We start from the raw sequence: 16,299 nt of genomic DNA on the forward strand, positions 1-16,299 counted from the left end.
GATGGTCCACACTAACGAAAGCATAGGGGTGTCAAATAGTATTGGGCGCTTATTGCTTAAATATTGTACAAACTCTGGGTAGTGTAAGATAAATACAAGTGGCATTCTTAAATCTCGTGCGATTCACTTAAAAATTTATTAAGTTTTATGCCAGGAATAAAATCTACGGTCGCCACATTTCGTTGAGTCCTTTAGGTCAGAGTATTGGTCCCGCCTGTAACGTGCACATGTTGCTGCTTTGCTTTGCTTTCAACTGAAATAGAGTGAGGGGAAACGGCTCGGGAACAGCCGGCCAGGGAGACGTCCAGTGGAAAAAACTCACACAGAGCCCGCCAGCCTGACACACTTTTCAGTTGGCCGTCAGCGGCTGTGTTGACTTGTCACATTGTTTGTTTGGTTTCTCGCTCAAATAGAAGCCGCATTTTTTAATATTCCAAATCAGGCCGAGTAATATCGGATGTGGTAAGTTCTGCACACTTGTGTAATCTCTCGCCTCGGTAACGTTAGCCCCAGCTACTTGGCTAACGTTAGCTGGGCAGCTAACATAGCGGCACAAGAAGGGAAAAAGTCGTTGGGTGGCTAGATAGCCGAAGTGCTAGCTTCACACAAGCTAACAACTACGCAGTCTTTTGATCTGCGTTACTGATAGTTGTTAACGTTACTTACCGTTAGCTAATTGAATATTTTCGTCTACTTACTCTGCTAACCGATGCTAATAAGGCAGTGTCACGGAACAGATGATGTTAAACTAGCATTTGCACGTTTTTGTGAACAGCACAATTGTCTAGGATCATAATGTGTCAAATAGTAGCTGGAGAGCTATAGTTGCTGCAAACATTAAATGCAGGCTATTTCGGGAGCCAAAGTCAGAGAAACTTGCCTCGAGGAACATAAAACCTCACGAAGATAATTATTTTAGCCATATGTGCCTTTTCAGGATAATGTTAAGATGCTCGGTTCTCGGTGTTACCACAGTAACGTGATAGTGGTCAGTTCAGCGTGTCATGTTGGGCAGGCTGTTGTTCTGACCTTATTGTTTCGAGTGCAAAAGAGCGATGGGGACAGTGTTGATCAATTCGAAATGAGAGCATGGAAACTAAGGGATCCCCTCCGACACGTGTACCCTAGAATACGCGGCCCAGTCTTTTTCATGGGCCTTTGTCATTTGCTTGGGCACCCCCTCCCCCAATACTCATCTCCAAGGAATGCTCACCCACTAACCTCATCTTAGGTGCTCAGCCGATCAGCATCACTTTGCATGCAAGTAGCGTACCTTATGTACCTGTTTCATTCATCGCTGCACTGAGCATCGTCAGACTTGGTAATAATTGCTTAAGTCGGACTAAGAATGATGCATTGTCTTTTCTAGCATTTATGCAGCAAAAGATGTAATAATAATATTAATTACGTTTTATTTGTATGTTAATATTTTCCTTTTACACTTGATTAGGTCACGTCCAGTGAAAGCATTGAGCGCATCCAGTTTTACAATAAATTGACCTCTCGTTAGAGAGCAACTGAAACAAAAGGTGTTGCTAGATGTTCATCAGCATTGACCAGGTGCATTACTTTAGGAATATCTTAAAATAGATGTTTTTTTGCATATCCGTCTGTTTAACATAGTGGCATGTTTTCGTATTTCTTACATGGCTTGACGTTTAGCAGTTCATTGTACACTGTTATACATGGCATGCATCCTCTAATAACAAGGGCGGGCTAATCTGCATCAACAGCCAATCGGATAAGAGCCTGACGGAGCCGTGTGCTAACAGCCACCCTTTCCGTCACAGCTCCTCCGCCCCTTTCTCCCCATCTGCCATTTTGGTTTTGTTCCCGTCTGCAGTCGCAAAGCCAGCAACGCAATTGCATAGGAAGAGACTTTCGGCTCAAAGGCATAGTGACTCGACAATATAGCGCCGACCATCATTTTCCCATACCACCCTTTCTTTTTTGGTACCGACCGTCGAATTTGCATTCATCGTTATCGCTGACATCTACACATTGCGGGAGAGGAGCGGGTTCGCGTAGGGAAGGGAACGGGAAGAAATATTGGTAAGAGCAGATAAATCAATGAAGCACGAGTCTAGTGGCTTGTTTTTCCGTTCGTGTGATTTCTGTTTTTAATTGAGAGCTGTAAAGAGAATACCTACTTGCATTGCGCCTCAACAGAGGGTGAGCTTTGGTAGTTAGCTGTCAAATAAACCCGTTCGTTGGTTTTGTGAGCAGGTTAATGTCGTAGCCGCAGCTGCTAGCTGGTAAAGTTGTGTTCCGCACTGTGGAGAGTGCAGGCCTAGGCCGTGCGGCTAATGGATGGGCAGGGAGGCTGGTGTTTTCTTGCTTCTAAGTTATTAATGTTACGTCTTTGTCCACCTGCCAAACCACTTAACTGATTAGTGACTCTGAACTTACCTAATCATTAGTATTTTGGTGGTGTCTACTCACTCGATTATATATTTTTTGTAGCTTTAAATCGATCGCTAGTAGCTAAGCTCTTGTATGAGGGTCTGAAACAACTGTATTAGCCGGGTGGTTCTGCTGTATCATGCCAGTAGCTTTCACTTTTAGGTTACAAAATATTTTCTTACTATTTGGTGATTTTTCGCCGCCTGATTATTCCAAAGTTTGATAGAAGTAACCAAGGCGTTTAGTCTGACTCAGGGGGGGTGAAGGTAAGACGGCTGCATTTAATGCGGAAATAGTGGCCGATAATGTTGAGTGTGAGGTCACTGTGTTGGATACTGCGGCCTTTTTTTGTCTGATGTGACAGATTTGTTTCTGGATTATTTCATTTATCAAAATAGCTTTACTATTGTTTTTAAATGTTATAGCTGTGAGGACTGTTATTTGAATGCACTTGGTGCAGCACTTGGTGAATAAGTGTGGATTGCTCCCTTTTTTTTTTTTTTTTTTTTTTTTTACTGCAGTGAACTTTTAATGATTCAGCTGTTTTTGTTGTGGTGATGCTAGCAGTCCTTAAAAAAGCCACATAATGAACAATAGAGGCACATAAACAAATCGGTGTTCTTTCCCTGCATGAAAGAACACATAATGCTGCTATTCATGTGTCTTCTTGGGCTCAGTTCGTTTTTTCCATCAGATTGTTGCTTGGCCTGTAGCCAGCCCAGCTGCTCTTGAGGCTAAATTTCCTCTTTCCTCAACTTAAACACACAACAAAGAAACCGTCATTATAAATTATGAATGTTGTGTGTGTATGTATACAATATATATATATATATATATATATATATATATATATATATATAGCGTTGCTTTTATTGTTTTGATGGCATTGCAACTCGAGTATTACAGGTTTAATGTTAAGATTTCAAATGAAGTTTTGTTCAGTTTAAAAATAGAAAAAATAATGTTGCTTATCAAATATTAATGTCATAAGTTACAATTTCAGCTGCTCTTACTGTAAGGGAGTGAATAGTATTTGCACTTTGACACAGATGTCCAGCTCGCCGCTGTCCAAGAAGCGTCGCTTGTCAGGAACAGAGACGAAGACGGGATCCCACTGCTCCTCCTCTAACTCTGTCAGAACTGATCTGTCCCATACACCTGCAAACGTAAGTGCAAATAAATTAACCTTTCAATCGACTCTTCATTTTCACATATACTTAATTTGCTCGCTGCTGTCTCTTCACAGGGCATGGCTAAGAATGGCAATGATGCTGAGATTGATGAAGGCCTGTACTCAAGACAACTGTAAGTCATCCTGCTATGCACACATAGTTTGTTTTTTTTGCTTTGGCTTTTGTTCTGATTTACTAAATGTCGTCGGACTCCTCCTCCAGATATGTGCTGGGCCATGAAGCAATGAAGCGCATGCAGAACTCCAATGTCCTCATTTCTGGAATGAGAGGACTTGGAGTAGAGATCGCAAAGAATGTCATCTTGGGAGGAGTTCGAAGTGTCACTGTGCATGACCAAGGAGATGCAGAATGGCGAGATCTCTCTTCTCAGGTATGTGGAGAATGCACAGATATTTTTGTACTTTTGTTTAATTTCACTAATGTATGAAATCACTAGTTACTTTTTAAATTGGTATATTTGCATCTTAGTCAGATTTATTTAATGTCCAACCTCTGGAGGACAGCTTGTGTGTTTTTGAGTCAGTTGTTTTGTGGTTGCCTTCCAACTATAATATTATTATTACGGTCTCTGTCCGGGTTATAACCAGCATACAGGCAAAGCCTCCAATTGTATTGATCCAGCAGCTGTTGGCTGGCTAATTGAACAGGCTGTAGAAATACATTCAGCAATATGAGACGTGTGTTTCTTGTGTCAATGACATGAACTTGCTTGTATTTAGGTTGTATATATTTGAATGGTTTATATGTTAATACTTGACTAGGACATGAATTTAAAAAAACATTATTTTCTACATTGAAGTAAAAAAACAGTCCCCCTTTTCATACGTCCTTCCTTAAGGTTATGAGTTTACAATAATACAATTATTGTAACCAGAAATCGTTTAACTTGAAAATCAATGTGCATCTATATATATATATATATATATATATATATATATATATTTTTTTTTTTTTTTATTTACATTTCTTAAAGCTTTTAATTTTACTGTATTTTTTTGTTTGGAACATTTCAGTTCACCTCCAACTAAAACTGTTTCCTGTGTGAACTTGGAATCAGATGTGCTTTTAAAACAGACTTTATAGTATGCAGAAGATATCCTGTTGTCACAATTTCCTGTTAACACATTTCTAAAATGAAACCAACAAGTTTAATGAAATGATGTCTGTTTATCAGACATCTGAAGCTACAGCTGGTTTTACCACAAATTTCCTGCAGGCAGTTTTAGTTTGTACGCTGCTGTATTCTTCCTCACTCTTAGATATTTTCTGTTCATTTTTTAAGGGGTTGTACAAAAATATTATTAGTGTCGGTTGAGACAAATTATGCTTTCAAGCTTTTTAACCAAATTGATGGGTGAAAAAATTAGACTGCAGCAATTAAGCAGATTTTTGTTTCTGTAGTATAGTTCTAGGGATGTTTGTCACAATAATCAAACTAGTTCCAGTGAGTGCTATCTTTCCCCTGCTACCTGATGTGCGTTAATCTCTCTTGTTTGAATTTTGTTACTACATTGATTTATAAACCAACACCTCAGATTTATCAATATGTCAATGTAGTTAATTTATTTTACAGGATATTTTGTTTTTAGTCTGAGTTTTTTTGTGCAAAGCTATGTTCAGCTAATTTGATTGTGGTTTTCCATAATTTTCAAGATTATGGCGAAAATGTGAGAGTAATGTGAACTTTATGATGATGGATTAGACAGCTTTATATATTGGTGGGATCATCAGTAACCGATAATATCTGTCTCAACAGTTACAAATGTTTAATTTTGTAAACATTTTGCATACAGGAACCGTATCTTCTCTTCATGAACTTACTATTAATATGTGCTTTGCAGAGCATGTTTGAGCTGTAATCTGCTATTGATTGGGGAAAATGTGTCAGAGTTTAAAAGTTGTAAACTTCTTTAGGTTCACCAGCTGTCTCTGAGTTGTTTTTTTATCTAATATTTTGTTCTTCTGGTTAGTTTTACCTTCGTGAAGAGGACCTGGGAAAGAACAGAGCCGAGGTGAGTCAGCCTCGTTTGGCTGAACTCAACAACTACGTTCCTGTGACGGCGTATACTGGAGCGCTCACCGAGGACTACCTTACCAAGTTCCAGGTATGAACAGCCTTAAAACCAAGCCTTTTTGTCGCCTGTTTTGCTCCAAGAGAAAAGTTTGCATTAAGTTGTGTTTGAATCCAGGTGGTGGTGCTTACTAACTCCAACCTAGATGAGCAGAAGCATTTGGGAGACTTGTGCCACAGCAAAGGAGTCAAGCTGGTAGTTGCAGACACGCGTGGTCTGTTTGGGTAAGATTGACATGTACTTTAGGGGTCACTCCCAAGTGAACAACCTGACCTTCTTAATCTTTCAAAGTATGAACACTCGATTTTTATTTTGCAGCCAACTTTTCTGTGACTTTGGAGAGGAGATGATAGTGTACGACACCAATGGAGAGCAGCCACTGAGTGCAATGATTTCCATGATCACCAAGGTTTGCTTACTTGCAACATTGAGGTAAGTTCTCAATGTTTAAAATATACTGAAATGTGTTGTTGTTTTTTGTCCCCTTCAGGACAATCCAGGTGTGGTAACTTGTCTTGACGAGGCTCGCCATGGCTTTGAAAGTGGAGATTATGTGACCTTCACTGAGATTCAGGGCATGACGGATCTAAATGGCTGTCAGCCCGTGGAGATTAAAGTTCTCGGTGAGAGTTTTTAATGGTCATTTATAGTGATGGTCTGTTTGACTTTTCCAAAGTTGACCGGGTTTGCTTTTCTCCTAGGTCCGTACACTTTCAGTATCTGCGACACAACCGGCTTTTCAGATTATGTCAGAGGAGGAATCGTCTCTCAGGTTAAGATGCCCAAGAAGATCAGTTTTGTAAGTTATTTCCCCTTAAATAATGACTTAAAAGGAAAACTATGTAAAAATATTTTGCGTCCCTTTTTTGTCTTGTTTTATTATGCCAAGTGATCAACAGAACTTCTTAAAACAGAATTCTGCAGCTACTATCCTGCCCTCACTGGAAAATCATAATAAGTGAAGCTTGTATCACTAATATTCACGTCCTTCCCATACAGAAATCCTTGTCGTCCTCCATGGCAGAACCAGACTTCATAGTGACAGATTTTGCCAAGTTCGATCGTCCCGGACAACTACACATAGGCTTTCAGGCCATCCATGCTTTCAAGCAGAAGCACAATCGCCTCCCTACACCTTGGAGCCAGGTGTGCATCATTTTCCCGTTAGACCTGTTTGTTAGTGTTTTCTACTTGAACGTTATGTTCGTACTTGCCCTTATTCTTGGTCTAAAGGCTTGAATCTTAATTGCCAAACCTAAAATTAAATTTTATTAATGTCATTCAAAGACATAGTAGATGCCATGTAAAGGCAATGAGAAAAGAAACAAGTCTAGTTTATTTTGAATATCAGATGCACAAAATGTAAGTTTTACCAGTACAATGCAGTCAGTTTAGTTTCAGTGACACGCAGGCTAATCTGATCCCAAATGTAGACAGTCTGAATCAAAATATTTAAATGGGGCAGATTTACACATAAAATGATGTAGCAAAGCAAAACATGTTTTAGGCAACTTATTGAAAGTGCTGAGTTTTGTGTTTTCTCCAGGCTGATGGTGAGGAGCTGTTGACTCTGGCCAAAGAGCTGAACTCTGCCCAGACGGAGTCAGCCAAAGTGGAGCAGCTGGATGAGGCTCTTATCAAAAAGATGTCTTATCTTGCTGCTGGTGATCTTTCCCCCGTCAATGCCTTCATTGGTGGAGTGGCTGCACAGGAAGTGATGAAGGTCAGTGGAATGTCTCATGTAAACTGAAAACGTTTGTCTGAAGTTTTTTTTTGTTTTAATTTTCTTTTTAAGATTAACAAGTTGACTGTTTTTGAGCTATTATTAGATGTTTGGATTTATTTATTTTCTCTCATCAGGCATCCACAGGGAAATTTATGCCTGTAATGCAGTGGCTGTACTTTGATGCGCTGGAGTGCCTTTCTGAAGGAGAAGAGGTTATGCTCACAGAGGAAGAGTGCAGCCCTGTAGGTTTCCAGAGCAGATCAAACACAAATGTCATCTTTGTAGAGCGAAAACATCTGAATAAATAATATTCTTTTGTGCATCTCACAGAGGAATTGTCGGTACGACGGGCAGATTGCAGTGTTCGGCAGTAAACTGCAGAAAATCCTTGCCGACCAGCGCTACTTCCTGGTGAGTAAATGAGTGACAGAACTCCTAACTTCTTCTTTCCAAATCATGTTTTTAAGAGGTCTAGGATTTAAATCTGTTTGCATTTTATTTTGTATATGTTTAAAAGGATTGCATAGAATGATTAGAAATAACTTATGGCGCTAAAAAAAAATGACAAATTTAGCAGAATGTTTTTCTGTGCTGTTAAAAACCGGCATTTAATCGGCAACAATTTAACATGTTTTGATTGTTTTCACAAAGTATAATTGTTCACATTACTGTCACAGTCTCTAAAAATATTGGTACCAAACATTGTCAACAATTTCTGGCTTGACTGTTACTTTGTCAAACGGGGCTTGTATGTGGGAAGTGTCCTTTTTAAAACCAGATCCAGTCCTTCAGCTTCATTCCATGCATAACATGAAATCCTTCCAGGTTGGAGCTGGAGCCATTGGCTGCGAATTGTTGAAAAACTTTGCCATGATTGGTCTGGCCAGTGAGGAGGGCGAGGTTATTGTGACTGACATGGACACCATAGAGAAATCCAACCTCAACAGACAGTTCCTCTTCAGACCCTCTGATGTCACGGTCAGTCTCATCCGCTTTGATTATTGGACAAAACAAACGCATGTTGTACATTTGTCTTGGATATACTTCTGAATAGTGCTTGAGTGAAGTTCTGTATGATAAAGAGGAGTTAGAAGTACTGTGCAGGTGTTTCCGCTGCTTTATACCAATCTTGTTTTTTTGTTGTTGTTGTTTAAAAGCATTGATTTATTATTAGAATAGGACATTCTTAGAAAATTATGGCCTCCTCCACTTACTCAAAAATCACCGTTACAGAAAATGAAGAGTGACACAGCTGCTGCTGCAGTGAAGCAGATGAACCCCTCCTTCAAGATCACAGCTCATCAGAACAGAGTTGGTCCGGAGACGGAGAGGGTCTACGATGACGACTTCTTCGAAAGTCTAAATGGGGTTTCAAATGCACTGGACAATGTCGACGCACGTAAGTTGGGGACGTTTAAATGTTAGGTGGCGAGTTTGCACATCCTGGTGAGAAAATTTAATTGAGCCTTAAAGTTTTCTGCCCAGTAAGTTGTCTTGTTTTCCCAATGCTTAGGTATGTACATGGATCGGCGGTGTGTTTATTATCGGAAACCCCTGCTGGAGTCTGGTACTTTGGGCACGAAAGGCAACATCCAGGTCGTGATCCCCTTTGTCACAGAGTCGTACAGCTCCAGCCAAGACCCGCCTGAGAAGTCCATCCCCATCTGTACCCTGAAGAACTTTCCAAATGCAATTGAACACACACTGCAGGTATGTACACCTACTAATGCGCTCAGGTTGGACAGAAACACAATGGGATGAAAAATCTGTTGCTGTTTTTCAGGATATTTGCCAGTTTCAATGGATGTGACAGTATTGCCTTTTTTTTTTGCTGAGAGATTGGTGCTGTGCATCAACGTGGCTTAATGTGTTAATGCTTTAATTTTAGGCCTTAAATGTGTTCAGATATTGCATCCATTGACCTTTGTGTCATCTTATATTTATCAATTTCTGTAACATGAAAAAAATATGATTTTTGATTCACATGCCAGAGATGAAGTTACCTTTTAACTACCGTTCCTGAGTAAATGGAGTATAAATGTGTTTATGTTGAATTTAATTTAAAACTCTTAAATCTTAAATTGAACACACTGTAACTTGAGGAAAAGTCTAGATTGCTTTTGTTTCTCGTAGCAAAACGCGGTCCACTTTCAATTTTATGCCAAATGTTTTCACGTGACCTTAAAAATCACCATTACTATTTTGCTTTTTGTTGAATTCAGTCTGCCAAGACGTCACAAACCTTGCGGTGGGAAACTAGCCCATCCTTTGCCTCTGGTTGAATTCAGACTGGCGTTCCCCTGTGTACTGAAGGCTCTGTCAGTTTAGCTCACTGCTCCAAGGATTACACAGATGTTTCCTGGCTAACTTTGCCACAATAGGGAAACTCACTGTAGCACTTACACAACCAATGCTCTGTATTCAGCGATTAGTCACATACACTCTTGGTACTCTGACTCACCCCTTTCATTTGACTTGGCATAATTAGCGGTTTGGGTAAACTGAAGGCACAAGGGTAGTGGCTTTTCCTGGTTTGTGTTTTTACCCAGTTCCAGTGTCATGGCAAACCAAAACAGTCGTCAATGCAGATTTGACCAATCTGCTTGGCCAAAATATTGCCTGGTGAATCTTGTGTGTTTTTTTTCTTTTCCTCTTAATTTCTACATCCCCATACTGTTTTCAGTTTGCTGGTTGCCCTTATAGTAGTTAAACCATTTTGTCGCTACAGTATAACTAATTGTATTATCGCAAAATTTTCTGACGCAGTGTTCACATTTAAAATAAGCAACACGTCTGACAGCCGTTCCTTCAGATATGCTGTGATATTCAGGGATGGGTCATTTGATAACTTTTTGGGAAGAAAAGTAACCCTGGTTACCGGTTACTGTCTTACGATTACTTGTTTGGAAAACTACAAATAAGAAGTCATGGTAATAGTTTTTTTTTATTTAGTAATGTACAACAGAACACAAATGTGTGTTAATTTTGCTTTAATTTAGAACATTTAATTTATTTTTTAGAAATCAAGATTTTTGGGGAATGAATCTGTCAAATCCGTAAATTGTATTGGTTGCTTTGGAATCAAATGCAAAATCTGGAGTATTTACCACTGAACCTACTTTTGGCTACCTACACATTAAAATATATGTTATTGCAAAACTATTACTGTGTATTACTGTTTTGCTTTGAACCAACTTCAACTATTTCAGCATTTTAAACTAAAATTGTTCTTCTGTTGGATTTGTACGGTAATTATCTGTGCCGTATAATTTGGGTCTCGTCTTAAACCTGTCCTTCCAACATGTCAACCTTGAGGCAAAGGTTCACTTGCTGCCTGCATTTTCCTCACCCTCCAACTGCAATGACTGTGAGGTAGTTGGTGTTCACAGTCAGTCGTCATGGTTATTCAAAAGTACATGCTGCTGTACTTCCACGCATTTTTTAATAATTTCTTTTAAACTGCACACTTGTTTTATTGAACTCAATTTATTTCTGATCTCCCTGCTAGTGGGCCCGAGACGAGTTTGAGGGGCTCTTCAAACAGGCACCAGAAAATGCCATGCAGTACCTCACGTGAGTCACACGCACTTCAGACATCGGCAAATGTCGACGCTAAACGATCAAACTGTAATCAGTGTTTGACATGTTTTCTGATTTCTCCAATCTCATAGAGATTCTAAGTTCATGGAGCGAACTCTGAAGCTTCCAGGAGCTCAGCCTGTGGAGGTGCTGGACGCCGTGTACAAGAGTGTTGTTACAGACTGCCCGCACAGCTGGGCTGACTGCGTGGCCTGGGCTCGCAATCACTGGCAGTGCCAGTACAGCAACAACATCCGCCAGCTATTGCACAACTTCCCCCCAGATCAGGTAAAGACAAGTCCAGTGTAATTCCTGTCTATACTGCTAACACAACATGGTGAAAGTTACACATCAGTCAACTACTGTGACACAATGGTTCATATATTTATATTCATTAACTGATTATACTCTGGTACTGAGTTTTAATTGGCTTCGGATTAGTTTCTGACATATTTTATTTCTAGAATGTCATGACAGAATGACACTTTAGGTTAGTGGAGTTTTTTCTGTTGTTAAAATGTCATTTTTTGTGTTGATACATCTTAAAAAATGTGGACATTGTGGCACATTTCCAATATTCTTACTCTTGTTACAAAGTGAAACAAATCACAAATGATTCATTAGTTGCTGTGAAATACTTCAAGCCTTTATTTCTTGTAATTTTGATAACTATGGCTTATAGATGATGATAAAAACAAAACTCAGAAAACTAGAATTTCTCATAAGATTTCCAAAATAAATTTCCTGTTCTCGTTTCTACGTCCTCTTTATTTGGTCGGGGCTCCGTTTGCATGATTTACTGCATCAGTGCAGCGAGGCACGGAGGCGATCGGTCTGTGGTTCTGCTGAATTGTTCAAGAAGCCCAGATTGTTTTGATAGCGGCTTTCATGTCATCTTCATTTTTGCTTCTTGTGTCTCTTGACACGTGAGGTCAATCCTCTAAAAGTTATTGCTGTGTTTCTTCTACACTTTTTTCCTTTCATATTGTGTTTATATTTGTGTACCTCTCTGGGTGAGACTCCAGATTCTTTAGCAATGACCTGTTGTAGCTTACCCTCCTCTCCGATTCTGTTGACGGCAATCTGCCCAGTGACTGTGTCGCCTTGACCATTTAGAGGCTCAGGAAACCTTTGCAGGTGTTTTGAGTTAATTCGCTAATTAGGTTGTGGCTCCATAAGTTTCCAGTGTTTTGACTTTTTCACAATGTTCCCAATATTTTCTGAGACAGAATTTCGGGTTTTCCTCATCCATTGCACAGAGCCATCAAACTTGCAATAAATACTCAAATGTGTATAATAAAGTTTAACTTTCTGAAATAAGTGACAAAAATATTGAACTTTTCCACAATATAATAATTCATAGAGTTGTATCTGTAAATGAGTGTTCTGTTTGCATTCATTCTACTCCTCCTGTGTGTCTCAGCTCACCAGCTCAGGCGCCCCCTTCTGGTCTGGTCCAAAGAGATGTCCTCACCCCTTAGATTTCAGCACGAGCAACGTAAGGAGGATGTTCAGAATCTCTACTTCTTAGATTATAAGATTTAAAATTTTCTTTATGAAGAAGGTGCTAATTTCTTTTTTTTTTTTTTTTTTTTTAAAGGACCTCCACGTGGATTATGTATTGGCAGGTGCAAACCTGTTCGCCCAGACGTATGGCCTGCCAGGCAGCACTGACCGAGCAGGTGTGGTCAAGATCTTGCAGGACGTCAAAGTGCCAACTTTTACCCCTCGCTCCGGGGTTAAAATCCACGTCTCTGATCAGGAGCTGCAAAATAGCAATTCCTCTGTTGGTAAGCTGTGCAAACTTGAATAAAGACCGACTTCAGTCGGCCTTTATTTTAAGCCAATGCAGTTTCAAATAAAATGGTTTTTTTTTTGGGGGGCGGGGGGTTAACAATAATTTAAAGACATGTCATGCATCTCTGAATGCTTTCGGAGTTCTGAGTAAAATCTCTTGACACACAGATGACTCCAAACTGGAAGAACTGAAGTCTCAGCTTCCTACGCCGGAGTCATTCCAGTTCAAACTCAGCCCCATCGACTTTGAAAAGGTACTTCATCCTGTGATCTGTTCTGTCTGAATAAACTGCCTGTGAGCAAATCTGCAATTTAACAACTTCATTTTTAATATCTTAAGTATCATGGGCAAATTTTAATAGGAGAAGCTATGGGACAAAAGGAAAATTCTCTTTTAAAATATGGAAATTAAGAATGGTTTATTGGCGGCTGTGACAGATGGGGTGCACAAGTTGTTTAAAAAATATAGTCTGAAAATTTTTATAAATAAGATGAGTTAGTTTGTTTTCTCTTTTAAGCTTTCTGGACAGAAAGTGTCCAGTTTTTCTCGGTTCTATTAACTGAAAGGTTGTAAAGTGGAAAAACATCTCATTGTTGGGATTGCAGAGCACAACAAGTTTTAATGAATATGAACCGCTAGACCTGTCACAACGACAAACTTTACTGGAGGATAATTTGTCCCATAAATTATTCTGATGAACCATAATGTTGTTTTTGTGACCAGTTAAGTAATATATTGATAATGGTCCAATAATGCAAGTTCGCCTCTCAAACACAACCTTAAATTTAGTAAATGATACTCCTCACTGGAATTGGTGGACATTTTAAATATCCAAAACACAATGACCATAAACTAAAAATAAAAAGCAAGCAAACAAACACACACAACAGAAGCCTTAAATGATTATGAAGTCTGTATAAACAAAATCGCCCTTCAAAAAATAAGATGGAAATTATTGAGATCATTTTAAGTTATCATGGGACTAGTTATTTATTGTGACAGGCCTACAAATTGGTGCCACTTACCTTTGGTAAACAGATTTGTTACAGTTTTTGACTGTCCACAGGATGACGATGTAAACTTTCACATGGATTTCATCGTGGCAGCCTCCAATCTGAGAGCGGAGAACTACGACATTCCACCTGCTGACAGGCACAAGGTGGGAAACATTGGTCCTTGGATTATTGTTTTTTGATTGTCTCTTAGATTAAAATGTACTTGGTTGTGTTGATGATGGATCAGTGTTTCACACTTTTGTCATCTCTTTTCTTTTGTGGGTGAGTTACAAATTCCAGGGTTTCTGTGTAATTGTATAAGATTTGTCTTTTTTTTTTTTTTTAAATGAGTACATTTGTTTCTGTCCAATCTAGAGCAAACTGATTGCTGGCAAGATCATTCCTGCTATCGCCACGACTACAGCTGCAGTGGTTGGCTTGGTGTGCTTGGAGCTCTTCAAGATCATCCAAGGGCATAAGAAACTGGATTCGTTCAAAAATGGCTTCATGAACTTAGCCCTACCTTTCTTTGCCTTCTCTGAGCCCATCGCCGCTCCCAGACACAAGGTGTGTATTCTGTCTGAGTCTCAACACACACAAAATGCATTGTAAGCCCAGCGATTACCTGCCATTGCACTGTGAAGCTCCAATGATGATCCAGCCATGCTAATACTGATACATCAGGCAGCCTGCTTGGATGTAAGTGAGTTCAACTTACCTTCTCACGCTGACGGTATCAGTGTGTGCTGAGGAGAAATGTTTCTTTATCTGGACAAACCTGTTCACACACTGCAGGTAGAGATGCATGCAGCAGACAACTGGCACAGCTTTTACTCTTGCTGGTTAATTTGCAGTACTACGAGATCGACTGGACTCTCTGGGATCGCTTCGAGGTCAAAGGGCTGCAGTCCAACGGGGAAGAAATGACACTCCGACAATTCCTTGACTACTTTAAAGTAGGTTCAGCTCCTTTTCTCCATGTTGGTTTTTGTTGCCTATAATTAAGCTCTGCTTTTTTTCCCCATTTTGTTTGTCAGAATGAGCATAAGTTGGAGATCACCATGCTATCTCAGGGAGTGTCCATGCTGTATTCATTTTTCATGCCTGCTGCCAAACTTAAAGAAAGACTGGACCTACCGTGAGTATATACTTTGAGTGTACAAATACAGTAACAAGTACAAATACTTGGCACAGCGACGATCTTATTTTAAGGGTTGTTCTGCTTCGGAACGCTACATAAGACAATTGGTCTAGGATGTCTAATACTAAAATGTGGTATGCACAATCATAAGGATAATACCAACCTGAGGGTTAGAATACAGCAGAAATTCACTTGTTGCAGCAGCACAGTAACAAAATACACCATAATAATGGTTGTTCAGAGTGCTGTACACATAGTAATGCATTGATATTTAGTTGCGGTTTTCTTTTTTAATTTATTGACTCAAGTCTCGATTCTCCTGTGTTTTGCAGAATGACTGAGATTGTGACTAAGGTGTCCAAAAAGAAGCTGGGCAAACACGTGAAGGCCCTGGTGTTTGAGCTGTGCTGTAACGACCTGTCTGATGAAGACGTGGAAGTGCCCTATGTCAGATACACCATCCGCTGAGCTCCACACTGAGCCCACCCACCAGAGGGAGGGAGATGTGGGGGGAGGGGAGCAAAAAGGGGACTATTCTGAAGTGGGTAGCTTGATCCAAGTCTGCTCTACTGGATCAATAATTTTTTTTTTTTTCTGTTTTCTCTTTTTTTTTTTTTTTCTTTTTTGTGGGCCTGGGGTTTTTGCGTAAACCTGTGCCTGACTGTACATAGCCCCAGTAAGCTGACTAAAGGAGACCAGTAAGGGTTGGGGATCCAGTTGCCGCTCTGTGTGGGGGACGGAGGTGTAATTGAAGGAAAGGAGCATGTATACTGGACGTCCTGATGCTCCTCAGTTGTAGTACCTCTACAGATCAATAAGCCCCACGAGTTCCTGCATAAACGAACATGCTCACAGTAACTGAGGGTCATTTTAATCCAACCCAGGTACCTTCCCTCCACTCTACTCGCTCTCTTTAGTCATCGTCTCGTCTTACCTTGTACACATCACAAGTTAAATTTCAAAGTACCTTTTTTTAAAGTAACTTTTTTTTAGGATTTCCATTTCATTAATTAAAACCAAGCTACCCGAGAAAACAAAGAACGACCATGTAGATATTTTCTGACTGGAAACCCAATGGTATCACACTGGCAGAATGCTCTTCCCAGTCCGAGGCTACCCTACCTCCCTCGCCACAGCACTCTCCGATGGGCTCTTGCACATGACATATTTTTTCCCCTTTATTTCTCATTATTTCTTGTGTTTTTGTTGTATTTTATTTTGGGGGAGGGGGATATAAAAAAAACAGATTTGGCACACATCCAGTAGTTCATAACACTCGTTTCTATTTTGTTAACTCCAAATGATAAAAACCGAAATAAGAGCAAGGCAATGAGATGTATCTTGATATGGGAGCACTTAGTGTGATAGTGAATAAACATGTAAAACATGCAT

The 16,299-nt window shown here is 39.8% G+C and overlaps 1 protein-coding gene and 1 non-coding gene across 3 annotated transcripts; both read left to right on the plus strand.

The window, feature by feature from the left end:
• Window positions 1–241: 241 nt before the first annotated feature.
• uba1 (ubiquitin-like modifier activating enzyme 1) lies at window positions 242–16,296 on the plus strand. 2 transcript variants are annotated; one of them, XM_081609048.1, is made up of 26 exons: window positions 242–462; window positions 3,453–3,569; window positions 3,650–3,708; window positions 3,798–3,966; window positions 5,567–5,701; window positions 5,786–5,892; window positions 5,987–6,077; window positions 6,159–6,291; window positions 6,370–6,467; window positions 6,668–6,814; window positions 7,215–7,391; window positions 7,529–7,636; window positions 7,725–7,805; window positions 8,220–8,372; window positions 8,628–8,793; window positions 8,908–9,104; window positions 10,903–10,967; window positions 11,066–11,261; window positions 12,397–12,471; window positions 12,574–12,763; window positions 12,939–13,024; window positions 13,838–13,930; window positions 14,142–14,333; window positions 14,621–14,722; window positions 14,804–14,904; window positions 15,240–16,296. In XM_081609048.1, the coding sequence occupies exons 2-26, from the start codon at window positions 3,453–3,455 to the stop codon at window positions 15,373–15,375; spliced, it is 3,174 nt and encodes a 1,057-aa protein (XP_081465174.1). In that variant the 5' UTR covers window positions 242–462; the 3' UTR covers window positions 15,376–16,296. The 2 variants fall into 2 exon arrangements, with proteins under 2 accessions (XP_081465174.1, XP_081465175.1); XM_081609049.1 differs by lacking the exon at window positions 242–462 and adding an exon at window positions 1,798–2,052.
• Window positions 14,411–14,521, plus strand: LOC145552400 (small nucleolar RNA U6-53/MBII-28). Its single transcript, XR_014088435.1, has one exon. It is a non-coding gene; the product is annotated as a small nucleolar RNA U6-53/MBII-28 (small nucleolar RNA).
• Window positions 16,297–16,299: the final 3 nt, after the last annotated feature.

Source organism: Poecilia reticulata, chromosome 7 (assembly GCF_904066995.2).
Source record: "Poecilia reticulata chromosome 7, P_reticulata-male-v2, whole genome shotgun sequence".
In the NCBI taxonomy this organism is placed as follows: domain Eukaryota; kingdom Metazoa; phylum Chordata; class Actinopteri; order Cyprinodontiformes; family Poeciliidae; genus Poecilia; species Poecilia reticulata.

What these genes read in the sequence shown, in the direction of transcription:
- uba1 (XM_081609048.1), top strand. Translation starts at nt 3,453, where the DNA reads ATGTCCAGCTCGCCGCTGTCCAAGAAGCGTCGCTTGTCAGGAACAGAG. An exon ending in AATGCCATGCAGTACCTCAC is followed by an intron (nt 10,968 to 11,065) that starts GTGAGTCACACG and finishes CCAATCTCATAG; the next exon opens with AGATTCTAAGTTCATGGAGC. An exon ending in TAGATTTCAGCACGAGCAAC is followed by an intron (nt 12,472 to 12,573) that starts GTAAGGAGGATG and finishes TTTTTTTTAAAG; the next exon opens with GACCTCCACGTGGATTATGT.